At 38.6% G+C, this 12,957-nt stretch overlaps 1 protein-coding gene across 2 annotated transcripts in view; it reads left to right on the plus strand.

The window, feature by feature from the left end:
* Nucleotides 1–12,957, plus strand: part of rnf17 (ring finger protein 17) — a 40,057-nt gene that overhangs the window by 22,739 nt on the left and 4,361 nt on the right. For both annotated transcript variants that reach the window (XM_030758383.1, XM_030758384.1), the window contains 15 exons: nucleotides 88–205; nucleotides 1,506–1,763; nucleotides 3,002–3,149; nucleotides 3,495–3,607; nucleotides 4,017–4,107; nucleotides 4,214–4,335; nucleotides 4,541–4,727; nucleotides 4,821–4,932; nucleotides 5,159–5,322; nucleotides 5,647–5,766; nucleotides 6,291–6,371; nucleotides 10,970–11,092; nucleotides 11,173–11,229; nucleotides 11,653–11,763; nucleotides 11,886–12,009. In XM_030758383.1, coding sequence (XP_030614243.1) covers nucleotides 88–205; nucleotides 1,506–1,763; nucleotides 3,002–3,149; nucleotides 3,495–3,607; nucleotides 4,017–4,107; nucleotides 4,214–4,335; nucleotides 4,541–4,727; nucleotides 4,821–4,932; nucleotides 5,159–5,322; nucleotides 5,647–5,766; nucleotides 6,291–6,371; nucleotides 10,970–11,092; nucleotides 11,173–11,229; nucleotides 11,653–11,763; nucleotides 11,886–12,009 — 1,929 coding nt within the window. The remainder of the gene's footprint in view (nucleotides 1–87; nucleotides 206–1,505; nucleotides 1,764–3,001; nucleotides 3,150–3,494; nucleotides 3,608–4,016; nucleotides 4,108–4,213; nucleotides 4,336–4,540; nucleotides 4,728–4,820; nucleotides 4,933–5,158; nucleotides 5,323–5,646; nucleotides 5,767–6,290; nucleotides 6,372–10,969; nucleotides 11,093–11,172; nucleotides 11,230–11,652; nucleotides 11,764–11,885; nucleotides 12,010–12,957) is intronic.

Genomic DNA, 12,957 nt, shown 5'->3' on the forward strand with positions numbered 1-12,957 from the left:
AATCGATGTGTGAAACATTAAGCTCTTCTGTAAATATTGCACACCAGAAGCCATTCTTGTACTCTTTTGTTGTCTGTGCCCCTCTAGGACGAGCGCCTAAGTCTGAGCCTCTCCCAGTCAAACTGTTTCAGGGTGAAGGGAGCGAGTCACTAACTAACATTGCTGAGCTGCTGGTCAAAGAAGAGCTGGCCCGCTTCAAAGAGGGGTTAGTCCTCTCAAGTTTGTTTTACAGCTTACAATGCAAAGTGTTTCATAAATGAGGCATCCAAAGTTGTATATGTTAAAGGTGCAGTCAGTCGTTTGAATGTGTTTAATAGAAAAAAAAAATTGTGTGTGTGTGTGTGTTTTAGTGAGTGATTGTCTTCCAGCAAATTGATGCATTGTCATAAATTTAGAATTAATCCATTAAAAATACTGGTTTGTGGAAGCTGCCGTGAACACAGATAGAAGCTGCCATTTCTCCTAATCACGTTTTATTTATGTGGTTAGCTACCAGCCACACACAGTACCAGTCAGTTTGGACACTCAGGTGTGTCCAAACGTTTGACTGGAACTGTGTTCAGTACACCAGAGACGGAGGAAAAGGGAACTCAAAGACATTTCCATGACGTGCAAGCAAACTTAAATTTGTCCTTGCACCTTCAGACTCATGAGCATGCCTATGTTTTATTCAATTGTTTTATTTATGTAGTGACAAATCACAACAAACAGTTGCCTCGAGGTGCTTTATATTGTAAGGTGAAGACCATACGGTAATGCAGGGGCAGTCACCTGCCATGACTGGCTGGTGGTGAGAGGAGGGAGACAGGACAAAAATGATGTGGATTGTTTTGTCACCTCTAAAACACAAAAAAAAATGTGCATAAACATCCTTATTTTTTCCCAATATTCTTGCAATTACTTATTGTCAGCAGAGTCCAACAATGTTAGTTCCACTTAAAGAAAGTTCGCTCACTCTGGCTGTCAACAGCTAGCTGCAGCGCTTGTGACATAAAAGTTCAGGATATCCTCAACAACTCAGTACCTCTGTCATCGGTCAGAAGTGAGCTTCGCTGCCTCATTGTGAAAGGAGTCCGATATGAGTCAAAGTTTTTATAACCACCTCCAGAGTAAATAGATGTGAACGCATACTGACAGCTGAGGTAAACAGCAGACTGACGGCCTACACTCACTACAGATGACCAGCAGCCAGAGTTATTTATTCTGCAGCAGCCACTGTAGTTAGGATTGTGCACTTGAGTTACGAGGAGTAAGAAAAAAGAACTGTTGACTGCAATCTGCAAATTAATGGTGAGATTTTACAGTGTAACAATTTATATTGTGCTTTTTTTTTTTTTTACTTTATTGCACAGTGTCATTTTTCTTTTTTTTTTTTTGTACCTTAGAACCATTTAGTACATCTTTTTGTCTTTGTGCTCATTTATAGAGAGTAGAGTATTTCCATTTCACTTCATTTTCTTCCCTCACTTCCTCTATCTTGTCCACTTATGTCTCATCTGATATAGACTGAGCTCCAAAAATGCCAGGCCCTCTGGCAATGATGCAGCCATATGGGACCCTCCACTTGAGCTTGCTTCAGCAACAGGGGGAGCTGATATTTCAGAACAAATAATCTCTGGAGACCAAAATGAGGAACCACATGAGTTTCAGCTTCAGGTGAAGCTCCCTGCCCAGCTCAAAGATGTTAAAGTGAGAGTCAGCCACACCAAATCTCCGAGCAGCTTCTACATCCGGCTCATGCAGAACGAGTCTCACCTCAAAAGGTTAGCTGTTAAAGAATAAGTCATTAAAAATATATAGAGTGACAGAATTATCGGAACTGTTCTATAAAATACTTCTTTACCACTTAGTCCTATTAGTTTCATGATCAGTAATTACTTGGGGCTGTTTTGTTGTATGATAGGTTGGCTGGCTGTCCTGCCATGCAGACTGAGAATTGAAGAAAATCTGAGATTTATTTATTTATTTTTCTCCCGCCCTCTTCACATCAGTTGGCTTGCACTTCTTTAAATACAGTACTGTGCAAATGTCTTGAGCTACCCCTCATTTCTTTATATTTTGCCTCCAAAAAAAGCATAGTGAGTCTCACTATGGGAACACCTCCTACTCCTACAGTGTGTCCTTTCAAAAAGTTTCAGGCCTAAACTGTCTACAGGAGATGAAAATCTATGTAGCACAGATGAACAGTATCTGAAGGTCATGTCATTAAAAAAATAGGAAAAACCTGATACAGGACCTGAAAGATTCATCTGGCCCCTGAGTTGGACCATTTACTGTTGTATGTGCGTATTGTTGTGAATACATACAGAGGAGGTCAGTAGAGAGGTATAACAATGAGTGTCTAAAGCCATATTTAATAAACTGCGGAGGCTCTGTCATGGTTTGGGGGATGCATTTCCTTTTGTGGTGCTGGGGATCGTGTCAGTATTGATGGAATGAAGAAAAGTAGCGTCAAATTTTTATCCACCATGCAATACCATCTGGAAGGTAAAGATTGACAGCAGCTTCAGTTTTAGCTCAGCTGTTTCGAAGGAAAAGTCGAGGTTTTGTCAGCCTTTTTGGCTGCCGCGATGCTGCTGGCATCTGTTCCACAAAAACTTTAATGCTGGTCATAACTCGAACGATGCGACCTAGGATGTTCAAATTCACACTATAGATGCACACTGTTAAAGCTATACCCGTCAAACTTTACACACACTTGGAGAATGATCCAAACACACTGCCAGTGTAGTAAGGAGTGTACTTTTTAGTACATTAGATATAATGTTCAAAAAGCAATAGCTGTTAAGCCACTGGAGAGGTTAATTTAGCAGTTTTAATGCCAGTCTTTTAATGTAACCACTATAGTCACTTATGCCCAACCAAAACAGAATTTTTAAGATGGATAGCTTGTATTGATGCCAACCTCATGAATGCACACAAACAGAATCAGGAAGTACTGATAGTCATGTGGTGTTGCAAGCATATACTGTTATGGTCCTTTTTTTGTTTTGTTTTTCAGGATATGTGAACTGGTCAAGCAGGAGTGTGCACAGACAGAGCCCCAGGATGTAGCATGGAAGGCAGACATGTACTGTGCTGCACTCTTTAATGGAGTTTGGGAGAGAGCACAGATCTGCTCGGATGTCATATCTGGCAACACTGCAGAGGTATAACAAGTGCTGCTCCCAACAAAAAAAGCAGCATCAAACTAATTTTAGTTTAACAACACTGAACGTCAGTGTCACATGTTAAAAAACCAACTGCGTTTGGCAGAAATGCTGATCTTTTATGGTGTAAAAGTTACTGCAGGTGGATACTTTCTTTCAGCTAGAAAGTCAATTTGGGGGGGGGGGGGGGGGGCGCTTGTAGGAGACCAGTGAAGGTTTTATTAAAAATATCCACAGCTGTCCACTCACAGTTGAGACATACTAGAATTTTCCTTTAAATGCTAATTCAAGCAAACTTTAGGCTACATTAGTGACACTGATTACGTCTCTGCTGGCTGGTACCAGGTGAGACTGTGTGATCATGGCAGCACGGTGAAGATCCACCTCAGCAACCTGCGACCGCTGCCGTCTTCCCTGATTGGCTCCATGGCATTCGAGTGCACTCTTTATGACATCAGGTATTGAATTGTGAACAAGGACACACCGAATATATTTGTATATAAAAAGAGCAGATACATTAGGGCCAGGTGGTTTTATTAAAATTTGACATCACAGTATGAAAATTTGACAATATAGTTTCTGTCTCAAGGTCCAATGTCATTTCACACAAATCAGATTTATTTATTTTTAATGAAACTGTTAGAGTAGCTATGACAATCAGTAAACATCTGTCTTGGAAGTTTTTAATCAGTCAATCTGTTTTACAGTTTTTGTGGTGGTGTACATGGATTTGTGTACCCCATTAGTTTCACTTCAGTGTGACAGCTTCTGTTTGTTTCCATAAAATTTTAGCATGTTGGTTTGGATAAAATCTGTACTCGTTTGTGCTTCTTCCTCTCAGTTACTTTTTAACTCTGTCCCTTTTAGGCCCGCAGGAGGCCAATCTACCTGGACAGATACAGCCTGTGACTCAATCTGCTACTATTTGAGCGGAGCTTCGGCTGTTATGACAATCAAGGTCTTCTTCTCTTTTCCGCTCATTTTAGGCCAGTTTCTTTGTTTCATTTTCGCCTGTTTGTTGCTCTGGTTTTCCAGAATGTTTCTACTTGCCTCTGATTTTCCAGGAGAAGACCGATGAGCGTCCGGTACCTGTCACTCTGTTCTGCTCTAATAGAATGGGAGAGTTGATAAGCATTGCAGACTTTCTGGTCGGCGAAGGCCTCGCACTCAGGGAAAGAAAGCCAAGGTGTGTGAGTTCATGTTCCACGTGTGTTGGGGATGCCAGATGTGTTGGTGTGTGTGGGGTTATTGTACACATCCTTCATTTATCTCTTCTGAATCCCTCTTTCTGTCAGATTTTTACCAAGCATTAAATAGAATGTAAACATTTATTTTAAGTGAATGTTTCTAATGTTTATCACCTGTTTTGTGGTTTTTCTGTCCTGTTGCAGAGATGCTGTTGTTCAGCAATCCAAAGACACGGACCCACAGTCTCCAGTGAAAGAGATACAAAGTGAGAGCGAGACAAAAACCGGTTGCCCACCTGTTCCTCTCATTTCTTTCCCCTTCCAGTCATCCATTGTGTCTGGTTGCATGCCTCCAAAACCAGCCACCCGCTCCATTATGACAGCTGAGAAGGTGATTACATGCACATACACTCTGTGTAAGGCTTATAATAAAAACAACTCTCCAAACTAATGAGAGAGAGTGTGTGTGTGTGTGTGTGTGTAGGTAAAGACGTCAATGTACCAACCCCCGGAGCTCCCAAGTCTCGGTCACATTCAGATAAATGTCTCTGCTATCGGAGATGACGGTCTCATTTATGTCAGAACACAAAATGCAGGTACAGAGAAGACCGCACCATTATGGCGATTGTAATGTTGACTGTAATGCATATACTTCAAACAGAAGTAGCTGTCAGCTTTTTGTGGTTGACTTTTACAGCAGCCTTACTGTAATCTCTTTAATGTGCCTGTAAAGTGCTGCTGTTTGTGTCTGTTGGCTTGTATTAGATTGAATAAGTGTAAATGCCTAAAGTGAAAATAAGAGTATATTTGTTGATCTGACAGAGCATCAGCTCAAGCAGCTCAGAGAGAGGATTCAGCAGAGCATGAAGGCATTGCCCAGACAGAAGCCCTACACCTGGAAGTCAGTCCTGGGCTGTGCTGTCATTGGACCTGACATGTTGTGGTACAGAGGACAGTTGCTGGAGGTGCTGGGGGGGCATGTTAAGGTCAGGAAGAACCCTTAGTTATTTCTGTGGTTGCTTTTGAAGTAAACAAATTTTGCTTTTTAAACAAGAAAAGAAGCCAAAACCAAAACAATGGTTGCTAGGAAAATCTGGTCAAATTCCATAAGAGGAATCATTTTTAGCTTTAATGACATAAAAGTTAATATATAATACTTAGTATTAACATCAGTAGTGAAATTTGATGTGGCTTGATATTTCACAACTACAATATTTCATCAACAGTCTGTGCTAAACCACATATGCGTGTTAAAAACCTGTCCTTGAATGGTATATTAATGTGACTTTTGTGAATGCTTGTGGGACCAGGTACAGTACGTTGATTATGGTCTGGTGGAGAACATCCCGGTGGTTCATCTGTACCCCATCCTGCTGTGTGATGATGTTCCTCAGCTCTGCATGACCTGTCAGCTGCATGGCATCAACCCTGTAAGAAAGAGACAGCCTGTCTGTCCATCTTTAAAAAAGGGCTCTCATCCAACATCTCGTGGACTCTAGCACCCATGCATGTGTGGAAAGTGTGACTTGGGTTTAATGGGTGATCCTAGTGGCCTAGTTATGAAGACTTGACTAGTTATTTTTGTTGAACCATCTATAAAGTAATTGAGGACTTCAGAGTGGAAGATAGATTTGCAACACCTAAAGGCAACTTTTTCTACTTCTGGTTTTAAATGTGTGTTAACTTTAAATGTTCAGAGCTGAGACACCTACACACAAAAAGTAGCTGAGTAAATGTTTACTTCTGAAAACCAGCAGAAGAAAATGAGCTCCTACAAGAAGGCAGCAATGGTTTCTAGAATCACAGCCTCATCAGTGTTTTTTCAGAAGTACACTGAGAGCAAAGTGGGGCCAAGGCCAGTAGAGTGAAACAGTGCAATTACAAAAACGGGGGTAACTGCTGTTGTATCATCAGGTATTGAAGTAATTCTCCTTTTTCACCGCTGTGTCTGCAGGTTGGTGGTAAATGGCAGCGGGATGCAGTGGCCCTGATGAGAGAGATGCTGCTAAACCGCCATGTGGATATAAACGTTGTGGTAAAAATGCACAAATGAATTGGGTAGTACAGTTTTACACAACTGTTAAACTGGAGATGCTCACTATAATATTATTATACACTATTGGAGATTCTTTATAATTAAAAAAATAATAATATAATAAATAAATGAACAGGAATTAAGCATGGCAAAAGAGACAATGAAAACGGTCGGGCGTCTCACATGGGCTGCCAAAGAAAGGGACGTTAGCCAGATGGCAAAGGAAGGCCCTTTCTCACTATCAGGTGAGAGAGGCCCACCTTCGAAGCCCCCCTTCTACCGGGGCTTATTTAGGGTCATACCAAAGACCCCACAGTTGGAAGTCAATTTATCTGCTTTTCATTTCATTGTTACTCAAGAACAACAAAGTGTTTCATTTGTTGCTATAGTTCTAATGTTGAAATGAGGTTTGCTTATGTAGGTTCAGGGAGAGGGTGGATTGTATGGGGTTTGGCCACACTCAAAATAACCAGAAGCTTAGAGTATGGCTAATAGTAAGGTAAAAGTAATCTCCTATAATGTGAATGGTCTGCTGAGTCCAATAAAAATATACCTACAGGAAACTCATTTGGATTTAAAGGAACATGAGAAATTGAAAAGAATGGGATTTACAACTGTCTTCTCCTCTTCATACAAATCTGGGCGAAGGAGAGGAGTCGCTGTCCTTTTGTTAGACAAACTACATTTTGAAAAAGTATCTGAGAGAATAGACAAGGAGGGAAGGTTTGTACTGGTGAGGGGAATCCAATTACAATGTTAAATACATATGCACCACCAGGAAGCGACATTCATTTCTTTAAAAAAAATTGTTGATATGATGACAACTGAGACAGTAGGTCTTCTGATTTGCGGAGGTGATCTGAATATACACTTAAAGCCTAAACGAGATACTTCTAATGGGAAAGCACTGAGTACAAAACCATTAATTAAGAAAGTTAATACATTACTCGAGGAGGTAGGCTTAATTGATATATGGAGAAACTTGCACCCTAAACAAAGGGATTACACTCACTATTCCACACCCCACTCTGTATACACAAGAATAGATTATTTTATAACATTCGGAAAAGACAAGGATAAGATAAACACAAGTGAAATTGGAACAATAGATTTAAGCGACCACGCACCCATATACCTGTCCATTGATCTAAACCTACAAATAAAAAATAATAATCGGAAACTAAACTCAAGTCTTCTTAATGATCCTTTTATAAAAGAACAGATTAAAAAAGAGATTCAATTCTATTTAGAAATGAATGACACAGCAGATGTATGTATCTCTCCCCATTTTATGGGATGCTGTGAAGGCTGTACTGATAGGGAAAATTATAGCACTATCTTCCTACAAGAAAAAGATGAGAAATAAGAAATTAGAAGAACTACAGAATAAACTAAAAGAATTAGAGAAAAAACATAAGGAAAAAATAACACAGGAATTATGGGGGGAAATCACAAAAATAAGAAATGAAATTAAAGATTTGACCACACATGAAATTAAGAAAAATGTGATATTTCTTAAAGATATTATGAAGGCGGATCTAAATCAATAAAGTTCTGGCTTGGAAACTTAAAAAAAAAGAGAGCACAGAATACAATCCATAAAATTAAAGACCCAGTCACAAAAACAATCAAAAGTAAACTAAAAGAAGTTCAGGGAGCATTTGAAGTATACTACAGGATGCTGTACTCCAAAAAGGAGGGCAGGAAGCATAGCAGAAAAGATCATTTTCTGGATTCTCTGGAATTACCAATGTTAAATAAAGAACAGAATAAAATAATGAGGGACGACATAACAGGAGAGGAGTTAAAAATGGCAATAAGTAAGCTCAAATTAAACAAATCTCCAGGGTCAGATGGCTATACAGCAGAATGGTATAAGGAGTTAAAGGAGGAGCTAATGTGATGCTTCCTACACTGAACTGGGCGCAAATGCCGTCCAGCTGGAAAGAAGCAATAATTTCAGCAATCCCAAAAGAAAATAAAGATAAATTAGAATGTGGATCATACAGACCAATATCAGTTCTGAACATAGATTACAGATTATTTACTTCTATCATGGCCAGGAGACTGGAAAAGCTCATGCCTAAATTGATACACAATGATCAGACAGGCTTCATACGAGAACGTCAAACGCAGGACAATATACGACGAACATTACAAATTATTAGTCACATTCAAGAAAAAAAAATAGCAGCAATGGTAATTAGTATAGATGCAGAAAAGGCATTCGACTCAGTGAATTGGAGCTTCCTCTATCGAGTACTACGTAGATTTGGGCTACATGAAACAATAATTAAAACAATACAGGCATTATATAGCAAACCCACAGCTAGAGTTAAAGTTAATGGCGGTCTATCAGATAGTTTTGTGTTGGAAAGAGGCACAAGGCAGGGCTGTGCATGCTCACCACTATTATTTGCATTATATCTGGAACCATTACCTCAATATATAAGACAAAATAAAGAAATAAAGGGCATCAACATCCATGGGAGAGAGCATAAATTAGCCTGCTATGCAGATGATATTTTAGTCTTTTTGGGTCAACCAACAAGCTCTCTACCTAAATTAATGCTATTGTTTGAATATTTTGGCCATTTATCAGGATATAAAATTAATATAAGTAAAACACAGCTGCTTAAATACAGCTATACCCCACCAGAAGAAATAAGGAAAAGGTATCAATTAGCATGGGAAACAGAATTTCTTAAATATTTGGGAATTGTAATATCAAAAAATTTCACAGAGCTATTTGAACGTAATTATTCACCAGTACAAAAGAAAATTAAAGACGATATAACGAGATGGAATTTAATCCCATATCTAAGCTTTAGTTCAAGAATACAGTCTATAAAAATGAGTATTCTCCCCAAACTAATACTTTTTCCAAACCTTGCCAATACAAATAGACCAAAAACAATTCAATGAATGGGACAAACTCCTGTCCAGATACATATGGCAGGGAAAAAATGCTAGGATTCGATTTTAAAACTTTACAGCTGGAAAAAAGGAAGGGAGGGTGGGACCTTCCCTCTCTCAGGGATTACTATTTGCCAGCACAATTAAGACCAATGGTATACTGGTGTAATCCTTCATATGATGCCCAGTGGAAAAGCATTGAAGAGGACCTGACTCCAATTCCCATAGAAGCCCTTATAGCGGATAGCAATTTACAAAGCTTAATAAAAAATATAGAAAACCCATGGGTCGAGCAGACCCTTAAAATATGGAAGACCATAAAAACAAAAATTCAAATTAGAAGAAGATATAGTGATTCTTAAGTGGTGCGCATATGATACACAGTTTACACCAAATAAGTTAGATACAAGATTTAAGGAATGGACATATAAAGGACTAACAGCGGTATGCAAGATAATGAAGGGAAATACACTATTAAGTTTTGAAATACTTAAAGAAAAATACTCATTAGAAACACAGGATTTCTACCGCTACCTACAGATGAGACACTTTGTCAGTGAAAAAATAAAACAGAATCAAGCAAACAGCTGCTGGATCTGTTTAAAAGAGCATATAATTCAAACAAAGACAGAGGTATTATTTCAGGTTTATAGAAAGGGCTTAGGAACATGAAAACAAATTCGACCATCTATATAAAAACAAAATGGGAAATAGAGGGAGAATTAAGTATAACGGAGGAAGAATGGATAACAATCTGGGAGTACCAATGGAAATGCAGCAGCTCACTAAGTTGGAGGGAGTTTGGCTGGAAAAGCCTGATTAGATACTTTATCACACCTTACCAGAAATCTCAGTACAAAGGTAGCTCTCTAGCGTGTTGGAGAAATTGTGGAAGCATGAATGCTAATCATTATCATATATTTTGGGATTGTCAGACAATTAAAATGTACTGGAAGGGAATACATAATGCAGTACGAGACATTTTAGGTAGTCATCTGCCATTGGAGAGCGACGTTCTTTTTTTTTTTTTTTTTTTTTTTTTTTGGACTGGTCCCCGAAGAATGGCCGAAAAGAGACAAATATCTGTTTAATATCCTACTAGTGGCTGGTAAAAAGGCTATTACCAAAAAATGGCTCACTCAGGAAAGCCCAGCTTTGAATATGTGGATGGACATTATAATGGACATATACAGGATGGAGAGAATAACTGCAGAAATAAATCATAAGACAGATCTATTTGATTCACGATGGGAGAAGTGGATAGACTATATAATATCATGCAGGCCTGATACTACTTTGGTTAACTTTATTTAATGCATGATTCACAAAAACAACCACCCCCTCTCCTTAAGTGTTCATGTTCTTGATAGTTCATTGTACTATTACCTTTTTTGTAGTGCTGTGGGTTTTTTTATTTTTAATTTTATCTTTACTTTCCCCAAAAAACAGGACATTCAGACAGATACATGGCAATATGGTTGGAAATAGATGTATATTGATTTTCTGGATGCTGAATGTCAATAAAAATACAATTATAAAAAAGTAGTAGTAGTATTATTATTATTATTATTATTATTATTATTATTATTATTATTATTATTATTATTATCATCATCATTAGTAGTAGTAGTAGTATTAGTTGTAAGGTGACACATGATCCCTTGTGTGTTTTTGTGTGATAGGAGCTGCCAGCTGATCCAAGGGGACCTCTCACCATTGAGCTCTTCTTAGATGGTTTGAGCCTCAGCACAATCCTGTGTCATCACGAACATGCCTTCATAGATCGGACTGTGTCACCACTTAAGGTTTCCATTTGTGTTGTTTAATTTTTCCAAAATTAAGCACTGTTAATAATATACTCAGGCGTATGTGTGCTTCTCTGCAGGGGCTCTCAGTGATGTCTCCTGCCCCCGTCTTGGATGATTGGGATATTAACACTGAGGTATTATAGTAAGACTGAAGAAATGTATTTTACAAAAAAGTCTCTTTAACTTACCTGAAGTGTCTTTGCAGTTCATTTTATACAAAGATCAGTATCACTCCTACAAGGTGTGATCATAATTCTGGGACTCCATCCGTAGAAATCAAAAACCTTACAACATTTACATTTGGCTGATCTCGCCTCAAAGGTCATCTTCTCATTGACCTGTGGGTCACTTTCACTGCTATTGTTAGACCTATCATATTACTCAAGCTGTCCACTTCTGAAGGTAACTAAAGCAAGTTATTATGCTTTAGATGTTTTCCTGTGTTACACTGTGCTTGGATAGATCCTGTGTAGACACATGTAGTATCAAGGTTGCTGCTAGATCATCTGTGCAGATTGGGTTTAAGAGTGATGATGATGATGATGATGTGTTTTTAGGATTTGAAAGGCCCAGAGGAGCCAATGCTGGGGCTCTTTACCTACCCAACGCTGCCACAGAAGGGACAGCACTTTAAAGTTAAGGTCAAACATCTGTTGACCCCCAATGAGGTACCTACTCATTACATTAAAACAACAAACATGCTGCAGTACAAACAAGAAACTGTCACAAACCCTTTAAGTAAAGATGACAACAATACTTTTGTTAATAAAAGATTCTGTCTCTCCTGCAGCTGTTCCTGTGGCCGATGGAAGAAACTGCTGATGTGGAGGTTAACGGAGAGACTCTAGATGATGCTTTGACCAGAATCAATAGAAACATCGGCAGTCTGACACGACTCAGCAGCTTCCCTGAGGGTAACGTTTCACTGTGTCCGGACAGATTTGAAAAGATTTAAGCAAGTAGCATCATTGAGATTTATTTGAAATATACAGAGGTGGCAGAAGTACAGGCATTCTTCACTTGAGTAGAAATACAGCTGCTTGTATTTAAAAACATTCTGGTGAAAGCTGAAGTACTTATTTACCTTTACTCAAGTAAAAGTTAAAAAGTACAGACTCTGAAATGCATTCAAAGTATAAAAGTAAAACTCAGGTCTTTGGAGGACATTTCTACCAGCTATTTTTGCATCAAGCTACCCGAACCTCATGTCATATTAATATTAATATAAGGGAACACAAACTTTCCACATAAGTTCTAATGAACTGACACAGTCTGAGCATTTGTTTTTCTCTGCTTCTGTTATAAAGAGAACAAATGAGCTCTATTTTCTGTTGGTTACATTGTAGATGTGTGACTTTGCCTCCACATTAAACAGGAAAATTAGTACAGTGATGGGTTTAAGTGAGATTTGACAGGTGTGGGAACCCTAAGATTGGGTGTAGTGATGCACTGTGGGGAAATAAGTTACAATCATTTATATTTTGTGTAATCCAGAAGATTTTGTGTACACTTCATCAAGTGTCACTGAGCAGTTCTTTCCTTTAAATCTTCCTCTCCGGTCATCTTTCTCCACCTCTGAGTGAAGTCTTGTCCTTCTTTTCTCTTCGTAGGAAATACAGCAACTAGCTAACAGACACTGTCTGGCAAGCTGCACACTGTTTGTGTGTCTGCTGATATTTGCTGAGTTGATAGAAACATTGTATTTGAAATTACCTGCCACTTAAAAAAAACAAAAAAAACAAAAAACCTCTATGTGCCAGTTTCATCTCTCTGTGTGCAATAAACACCAGTGATGGGTGCACAGCAGGATTGGCTTATTCACTCCATTTAGATTTAAAACAGTTTGATGCTTGAAAGTGTGC

Source organism: Archocentrus centrarchus, chromosome 21 (assembly GCF_007364275.1).
Source record: "Archocentrus centrarchus isolate MPI-CPG fArcCen1 chromosome 21, fArcCen1, whole genome shotgun sequence".
NCBI lineage: Eukaryota > Metazoa > Chordata > Actinopteri > Cichliformes > Cichlidae > Archocentrus > Archocentrus centrarchus.